We start from the raw sequence: 9,157 nt of genomic DNA on the forward strand, positions 1-9,157 counted from the left end.
CAAGCTTTGTCGATCCCATACTTTGATCATTCTTGGAACTGGCTTCCTCACAAGGCTCCTCCAAAATTATTTTGAGGAATTCTTGACCAAACTTCCAAGGTGGTTTTCATTCTCAAGGAAAGTTTTGGAGCCATTGATAAGTAGAGACCAAATACAGAAAGCATACTACTACTTCAAGTTTTAAGCTGTCAATGAATAAAAGGGGTGGATTTAAAGAAACAAATGGGTTGCAATAGGGAGAAATGACACAATAGTGGTCAAAATCTCATCAAGACTAAGTTGATAAATCACTTGAGCATAAGAAATGTCAATGCTTTGATGCGCATATGAATTGAGGGACCAAGTTTGGCCGACTTTGATTTTCAAGTGCAAGAGTGAAGACAAGCTAACACATTTTCAATGACATAGCAAGGTTAAAGTCTTCAACTCAAATCATGTTCTCTCTTCTTTACTTAAATATGTTACTCATATTTTTAGAAATGTATTCGTCTCCCTTTATTTTTTAGATTTTCAACAAATGCAAATAATGCAAAATCTCATCAAGACTAAGTTGAGAAATCACCCGAGTACAAGAAATGTCAATGCTTTGATGCACATATCAATTGAGGGATCAAGTTTGGCCACCTTTGATTTTCAAGCGACGATTCTCATTTGTAAGATAGGAGCAAAGACAAGCCTACACATTTTCGATGACATAGCAAGGTTAAAGTCTTCAGCTCACATCAAGTTATCTCTTCTTTACTTAAATATGTTACTTATATTTTTAGAAATGCATTTTTTCTCTTTGTTTTTCAGATTTTTAACAAATGCAAATAATATGTAACTTTTTGTAATATGTAACGCTCTCTCTTTGTTGCACTTCACTCTTTTTTAAAAAAAAGTTTTTCACTCCCTTTTGGTATACTTGGAAATCAAGTATGAATGTCTTAATGGAAGTTTCTTTGAGTTAATTGTGACTAAGTTCATGGAAGTTTATTTGAGTTAATGGTAACTTGGCTTATTATGTGTATACTGAGGTAGGATGTAAGAGTGTTTCTCTTGTTCGAGAAATGATAATCACATCTCATACTCAATTCTCATGTAAGTTGAGTGATCACCTCTCCCCTGCCGCCCTCCGTCCCTACCCCCTCCCTCCCTCGCTATCACCCCCTCCCCCCTCTTTTGTAATTTATTTACTTCTGAACTTTATCTGTTTCTCTCTCTCTCTCTCTCTCTCTTTATAAGTGTGAGGGCCCTTATAAAGGCCATGATCCACCCAAGTTCAAGTCCCACCATTGATCGTATATGCCCTCATGTTGCATTCTACCAACGTTAATACATCCTCTCTTTCTCTTTCTCTCTCTCTCCCCTTCTATAGTTTATTTACCTTCTCAACTTTTATCATTTTAGCATTAGAACTTTTTGTAAGTTATGCTTTTGATTCACCTTTCATTTTCTACACTATTTTCTAAATTTTTGTTTGTCTCTAGTGGTTTGTAGAACATCTTGCAATACTATTGTTTCTATTAGATGAAAGTATTCTTTCTTTTGAATCTTAGTTTCTGAGACTAGTTTCTTTATGATGTACGTCCCAAAACCAAATTTAGACCTAAAGGTAGCACATGACATGTAGTTTTCATTCAATGCAAGGATATTACTGGTTAATAAGTTTAGAAGCGTGGTCTGTTGGAACCACAGTCTATGTTGTTTACGTTTACTTTCAATTGATGGAATTTGTTTTATCATACACATGGTTACAATAGAGCCATGATAATGAGAGAAGGCTCAACAAAGGGTGCTTCATTAGACAGCAAAGGAAGCCATGGTCAGGTTACAATTGAAGACATTTTGATAGTTATTGATACATACATCATGGTGCTAAGTTTATGTATGCATACACACCACTCTCATCGTGTACATGAACGACAAACAGGTACAGGCTCTAAGCAACTTGGATAGGGTTTGAACAGTCATGGATCTGGTCAGTAGTATTGGACAGCAAAGGGCTTTGATAGAGGTCACGAGAATACCTTCCTCAGGTTACAATTGAGGGTATTGTTGCTCTATCATCTTCCATATAATGGATTCTTTTGTGATTGGATGCAAAAACCGATTGAGAATTTGGTGAAAACTGACTAGAAATTTTTGTAGTCTTTGAAAACGAACTGAAAACTAACCTTTTTTTTCACACACACAGACACAGAGAGAGAGAGAGAGAGTAAAGAGGCATGGATGACATCCAGCTTTGATTGGTGCTGGATGGCATCCTTAAAAGCACTTCTTTCCTCTTCTATCTGCCTAAGTACGGAGCACCTCACACTGGAAGGTCAGTGATACAATTGGCATACAAAGTCCACCTCCTCGAGTGACAACTTCCTTTCGTTACAATACAGCAAAATCTTGGACTCACAAGCTATATATATACACATACAGGGAGGTCCTTCACGTGGGGGCTAACCTTAAGACATGATCTGAAGAGCATCTCTAGTTCTACCAAGGATTTTCAATACAGAGGCTGCAACATGAGCTGCTGTCAGGCCAGCATCTGCCATCTGATCAACAGGAGCTCCATGATCGATATAACGGTCAGGCAAAACAATGGGCCGCCACTGGTAATGGCAAAGACACGAGTTGTCAGACTCTTATGAGGATTGGATTCAAATTTATTGCAAATCTAAGGACCAGCAGCAACAAAACTTCTGCACTACACATACCTTCATTTTTCCATCCAAGAGTCCATCAAGAGCCATGAACTGTGCAACATGTGATCCAAAGCCACCAATCGAACCCTCCTCTGCAGTGAAGAGAATGTCATGGTGCCTAGCAAGCTGTCTGATAAGGTCGTGATCAAGTGGCTTGCAAAATCTTGCATCAGCCACTGTTACCGAAAGGCCATGTTCTTCCAATAGGTGTCTGGCAGATAACAGGTTTTGAACAATGGTTCCATAACCCAAGAGAGCTATTCGACTCCCTTCCACCAGTATCCTTCCCTTTCCAATCTGCAATACGTCACATCATTAGCTAACCAACCACCATCCCCACCAGGATAGACCATCTTTCAAAAAATCATATATACCTCCAAAGGGACTCCTTTGTTTCCAAGAGGCAGCTCAACACCTATGCCATTCCCTCGGGGATAGCGGAAGCAACTAGGACGGTCATCAATGGCAGCTGCAGTAGCCACCATGTGAAAAAGTTCTGCCTCATCAGATGGAGCCATCACAACCACATTGGGAAGGCAAGCCATGTACGTAACATCAAAAGCACCACAGTGTGTCGGACCATCTGCTCCCACCAGTCCTGCCCTGTCCATAGCAAACCTTACAGGCAGTTTCTGCAAATCAACATCATGTACCACCTGCAAATGTAGAGAAGCAATCAAGCCAGCCTCAAGGCACCATAACTAATGTCAAAAGTAATCACTAAAAGGAATACTACTCAAAGGTACATTACATGTCAGCACTTGACCTGATCATAGGCTCTTTGAAGGAAGGATGAATAAATTGCACAGAAAGGCTTCATTCCCTCACAAGCCAGACCAGCAGCAAAGGTTACTGCATGTTGCTCTGCTATTCCCACATCAAAGCACCTGTTTGGGAATCTCTTGAGGAACATGTTAAGGCCTGTGCCTCCACCCATGGCAGCATGAATAGCAACAATCTTGGGGTCCTCTTCAGCCTCAGCAATCAAGGCCTCTGCAAAGTAAGTGGTATATGCTCGAGTGGCACTCTTTCCTTTGAATTGCTTGCCAGTAGCAGGGTCAAATTTTACTACCCCTGCAAGCACACATTGAAGTGAACACTGTTTAGACGTTATGTACACTTCTTTGCACTGTTTAATAATAATTACTTGTTATCCTTCACATTCAAGGACCCTCACCCAGAGAGTTGAGAAAAGCAAAATGCTGGCCAGCCTACCATGATATTTATCAGCGGCCATTTCAGCATAAGGGTACCCGCGACCTTTCTCTGTTACTACATGAATCAATACTGGACCTGACGTATGAGTGTCTTTAACCTCCTTTAGAATCATGACAAGGTCATCAATGTTATGGCCATCGACTGGACCAATGTAATAGAGCCCAAGCTCTTCAAACAATGTTGATCCTGTACCACTGATCATGCCACGTGCATACTCGTCCACCTTGGCAGCTAAAGAATGCATTGAACCACCAATTTGCTTTGTGACACTCTGCAAGAAACACAATTCTGAACATGAGTCTTTGGAGGAGGAATAAAGAAAGAATGAGGAAGCAAGACTAGCCTATGAGCTTCATAAGAACCTACCAGTCACTAAGAAAGTGTGCAAGGCAGCAATTCAACCACATTCAAATGTAGGCAAAAACTATAACTGACAGGTTTTCCAAGTGCATAAATCTATGTTTTCACCTTTGCAACCTCGCGTAGTTCACGAAGTTGTTTGCTCGATTGTAGCCTGCTAAGAGCACTGCTCAAGGCACCAACAGGTGGTGCTGGACCATCAAGTGTAGCTGTGGGCAATGAGACTTGCTTGTTATCATTGAGGATGACAATCATGTTAGAATCCAGGTAGCCAGCATTGTTCATGGCTTCATATGCTTGACCAGCTGTCATTGCTCCATCTCCAATCACAGATATTACATGATTTCTATTCCCCTTCAAATCTCTGCCAACAGCCATGCCTACAGAAAATGCATATACCTTCATAAGAAAGATCAAAAATAAATAAACTGACAAACCTAGCTACTAAGGAGAGGAAATCAAAAGATAATATCAAACGAAGACTTTTAATAAAGACATTAAACAAAAAAAACAAAAAACAAAAAACAAAAACAAACCAACCCAAAAAAAAAAAAACAAAACAAAATAGCAAAACAGAGAACTGTAAACTCTAGACCTAAAGCACTAAGAGCTAGAACCAAACATTAAGCTAAACTTTAAAAAAGACTTCGACTCAAAAGTACAACCATTAATTCCAATGTCTGTCCAAACACGAAGTGTAGGTTCATCAACTCTATCAAGCATAGCGTGGACAATAAGCTATGACATCCCTACTCACGTCATCAGTGCCCAAGAGTAGGTGAAGGGCATAACTGAGTTTGTATAAAGTTAGTCCAAAAGAACATGCTTTATAAAACCAGCGAACTGAGTTTCTATCACTCTCTGGAGGTGATGGGCATACTTAGCCATGATAGAGACTAGCACTCAAGGTCTGCTCTAAGGTATAACAACAAACAATTACAAAACATAGGAAAGAACAAAACCAAGTCTATATTAAGCTAGAGCAAGAAAGAAAAGACTAAACAACGCCTACTCTATGTTAAAACAACAAACCCTACACTAAGCTAGAACAAGCCACTTCTACAAAAAAGAGCATTGAATTATGAATTAAGTGGGCTTTTCAGCTCCCCACTTCTATAAAACTACCCAAGAGTAGGTGTAGGTTTGTATAAGGTTAGTCCACAAGAACATGCTTTATAAAACCAGCTAACTGAGTTTCTATCACTCTCCGGAGGTGATAGGCATACTTAGCCATTATAGAGACTAGCACTCAAAGTCTGCTCTAAGGTATAACAACAAACAATTACAAAACATAGGAAAGAACAAAACTACGTCTATATTAAGCTAGAGCAAGAAAGAAAAGACTAAACAAGGCCTACTCTATGTTAAAACAACAAACCCTACACTAAGCTAGAACAAGCCACTTTTACAAAACAGAGCATTGAATTATGAATTAAGTGGGCTTTTCAGCTCCCCACTTCTATAAAACTTACTCCTTATCGTTTTAAACATTCCAAAAGCTGAAATACCAAAGATAAACTTACTACAATTCATGAAAGAACGAACCTTTTTCAAAATCTTATTGAAACTACAACCTTTTTCAATATGCAGCAAAATAAGATGGCATGATTGAAAGATAAAGGCAAATTTAGTAGAGCAAAGACGAGAGAATCTAAAAAGTTGAGAGCAAATAACACCATACTTAGCTGTATCAAAAATATTGAAAGAAAAGTGTGGCATCCGAATGATCTTTAAGCTAGCATATTCAAATTGTAAGCGGTTGTCATAAATATCTACTATGAAGCGTGAAGATGATTGAGTGATCTTAAGGTCTAAAAACGCACAACTATCGCTATTCGAGGTGCGGTTAAGTTCGCAAAATTCCTTGGGATAGATCCCTCCACCTAAGGAATTTGGGTTGATATACAAAAACTCTTGAAAGGGAGGAATGTCAGGAACGAAGAGGTCATCTACAAAATGTCTCACATTACAAAGTTTGTGAAGAAAGACGGGACAAGTATCAGCATAAATAAGGCGTTCCATAAAATCAAACTCGTTAGTAAAAAGATAAAAATTAGCAAGAAAGACGGCACAATTGGTGCCCATGGGAATACCAATTGCTTGCTAAAATAAAGAGTTGCCTAAGGATATATAAAGGTTATCTAGGAGAAAATCTAACCAAGTACAAATGTCATCTTTGTCTGCAATGTAGCACATGTAACATAGGAGCTCCGTAGTAACAGTAGCATAGTCATGTCTAAAGCAAGTGCTAATAGCCATTCAAAAATAACCGAAGTATGAGAAAGGGAACGTATTGGGCAACTGACATGCAAGAGCTCCTAGTAAGTAAGAACTTTTCAACAGCACAAGGAAACGGTTGTATGCACACCTAGGCCAGCAGATATGCTCGTCGAGCTATGGCCGGCACCAAAAGCATCGTGAACACTCTCTGCCCGCTTTGTAAACCCTGATAAGCCGTTGGTCTGCCTGAGGGTAGGCATTTTGGACCTCCTTCCTGTCAAGATCTTGTGAGGATAGGTCTGCACATAAACATTTTGAATAAGTATAAGTGCTAAGGAACGATATACTTCAGATTATCAATCTCATCATGCATGATATAGCACAAAACCCTCTGGCATCCTACTCTTCTGCGTATGATTGCATGTGATTACAGACTAACATCAGATCGAATACATCAAAAGCCACTGCTGTAGACAGATAACAGACACAAGACAGCTTACCTGATGGCCTACATCCCAGAGAATTTTGTCCTCAGGAGTATCAAAGACATAATGAAGGGCCACTGTGAGTTCGACAACCCCGAGGCTTGATCCGAGGTGGCCGCCTGTTTTCGAGACATTGAAAATGACATCAGACCGTAGCTCTTCTACCAATTGCTTCAGGTCCTGCACACAAAGGAAGTGTGCTTTTAGCTCCACATACAGAAGACAATGGGGAGGAACGGCAACAAGGGTATTACCCGTTTGCTCAGATTCTTCATGTGTAATGGGTAATTGATCGTGTCCAGAAGAGGGGTGGGAGGTTTCTCTGAGAAATACTCTCCATTTTCTGATAGGGAAGCCACAGCAGCCTGCATCAATTGTGAGGTATCTTGTAAGCTTGATGCAAAAAAGGCAGCCATGGACAGTATCAGCTAGAAAATGGATGCATACATGTAGCAGAAGCTTAAACTTCGAACTTCATAAATGGAGAAATGCTCTCTCTCTCTTAAGGTAACCCAAACGTGAAAACGGATTTCTTTTGTTTGAATGTACCTGTAGTTGCAACCTAACAGAGGCCTGCTTTGACAGCTTGAGCTCGCATGGAGAGGCTTTTTGCAGATGAACACCAAAAACCTCCGACTCCGCCATAGCCAGGGAAAAAGAGCTGCGTTGATGCAGAGCCATGGAAGAGCAGAAGACCATCCTACAGAAAGTGGAGAGTAATGCAGAACAGAAGGTGAGGAGAAGGGAGAATTACTGTGTGCAGGTCAAAATCTATTCCTGACCATAATTTTTATTAGCCATCGCCATAGCTGTAAATTTGCACTAGAGATAGAGAAACCTTCGCACTCAAGCTGAAACTAGTCATTGATTTATAGCTGCTTTGATGCCCTGTCCTCCAATGAGCTTCAAACACATTTTCAACTCAATAAAAAGTGATAAGGATAGGAGGTATTATTTTTAAATAATATTATATATTATCTCTATATATTATATATCATCTCTACATATTATCTTAAGGAAGAGGTTTGGGTAGCATTTGATTTTGGAAGCATCAAAAGAATTGCGAGCACGGGTTTCCAACTAGTATTATATAGAGGAAAAGTTTCAAGAAGTACCTTGGCGCAAGAATTTGGAGGTTGAAGAGAGGTAGCTATTACTCTAGGAATTTGAAAAATATCACGCTGGGAATTATATACGTATGAAGCCCGAACCCAACATCATTTTTTAAATTAATTTATGGGGAATATTCGTATATTGCATGGTGGCTGACAAAACCTTAGGCGAATAGGTGAAGGCATTACGGAAGAATGTAATAAGTGGGAAGAGTGGGATTAGTTAGTAGGTGGCATTGGGCCACCTTTGAAAACTTTGCGAAATAAATTGGGTCAAATCTTCCCCCTCATGCGTGTATTGTATTTAGTAGGTGGCATTGGGCCACCTTTGAAAACTTTGCGAAATAAATTGGGTCAAATCTTCCCCCTCATGCTTGTATTGTATTGTAAAAAATAGCCATGTAGCTAATAATAGATGACTCTTGCAAAATTGGGCTTTGCTTTTTAACTTAACAAAACTTACAAGCACTAAGATCTTGTTCACACACAACGTGTAATAAACTAGAAATTCACTATTGCATGCAGCAATATAATAGCAACACCGCGTACAAGTGAGGATAAATAATATGTACAATCATTTGGCTCAAGGCCAACCAAAAATAATAATGTTCATGTGCAAAAAATAATAATGTTCATGTACAATCATTTGGCTCAAGGCCAACCAAAAATAATAATGTTCACGTGCGAAAAATACTCGCACCAACAAAATCCATACAACACCTCAATCGGTGAGCCTCATATATAGTGCAATATCTCAGTCACACTACTCATAACCTGTGCGACACCTGAGTCGATAACCTCATACACATGCAACACCTCAGTCGGTGTCATCGCATGTATCACCTAAATCCATACTACCAAATCAAATCATGTCAGATGAAGGCACAAACACAATACACTAAAATACACTAGCAGAGTATCAACACAAAAGTATAACCAACAATACATAGTCACTAGCATGGCCCCGCTAAGCATATGTCAATAACACTAACACATTAGTATTTTTATTGGTGGAATTACTCACGATACCAATAAGTTAGCATGACACAATGGCTTCTCTGGCTTCCCCAATTAGCCATAA

The 9,157-nt window shown here is 39.5% G+C and overlaps 2 protein-coding genes across 2 annotated transcripts; both read right to left on the minus strand.

Moving 5' to 3' along the window:
* Positions 1–1,753: 1,753 nt before the first annotated feature.
* On the minus strand, positions 1,754–7,831 carry LOC147618072 (putative 1-deoxy-D-xylulose-5-phosphate synthase, chloroplastic). Its single transcript, XM_086775315.1, has 10 exons — positions 7,514–7,831; positions 7,219–7,329; positions 6,980–7,144; positions 6,628–6,778; positions 4,368–4,639; positions 3,897–4,170; positions 3,448–3,755; positions 3,056–3,337; positions 2,694–2,978; positions 1,754–2,588 (listed from the first exon to the last, which is right to left on the minus strand). Exons 1-10 carry the CDS (start codon positions 7,661–7,663, stop codon positions 2,439–2,441), a joined length of 2,148 nt encoding a protein of 715 aa, XP_086631441.1. The 5' UTR covers positions 7,664–7,831; the 3' UTR covers positions 1,754–2,438.
* LOC147618073 (uncharacterized) lies at positions 4,675–6,495 on the minus strand. Its single transcript, XM_086775316.1, has one exon. It carries the CDS (start codon positions 6,342–6,344, stop codon positions 5,685–5,687), a length of 660 nt encoding a protein of 219 aa, XP_086631442.1. The 5' UTR covers positions 6,345–6,495; the 3' UTR covers positions 4,675–5,684.
* Positions 7,832–9,157: the final 1,326 nt, after the last annotated feature.

Source organism: Cibotium barometz, chromosome 35, assembly GCF_041138505.1.
Source record: "Cibotium barometz isolate CiBa-2024 chromosome 35, ASM4113850v1, whole genome shotgun sequence".
NCBI classification, from domain to species: domain Eukaryota; kingdom Viridiplantae; phylum Streptophyta; class Polypodiopsida; order Cyatheales; family Cibotiaceae; genus Cibotium; species Cibotium barometz.

Excerpts from the sequence above, each read along its gene's own strand:
- LOC147618073 (XM_086775316.1), bottom strand. The coding sequence starts at position 6,344 with ATGGGCACCAATTGTGCCGTCTTTCTTGCTAATTTTTATCTTTTTACT.
- LOC147618072 (XM_086775315.1), bottom strand. The coding sequence starts at position 7,663 with ATGGTCTTCTGCTCTTCCATGGCTCTGCATCAACGCAGCTCTTTTTCC. Across the intron at positions 7,145-7,218 it reads TGAAGAATCTGAGCAAACGG|GACCTGAAGCAATTGGTAGA; the intron begins GTAATACCCTTG and ends CTTTGTGTGCAG. Across the intron at positions 3,338-3,447 it reads TTCAAAGAGCCTATGATCAG|GTGGTACATGATGTTGATTT; the intron begins GTCAAGTGCTGA and ends CTACATTTGCAG.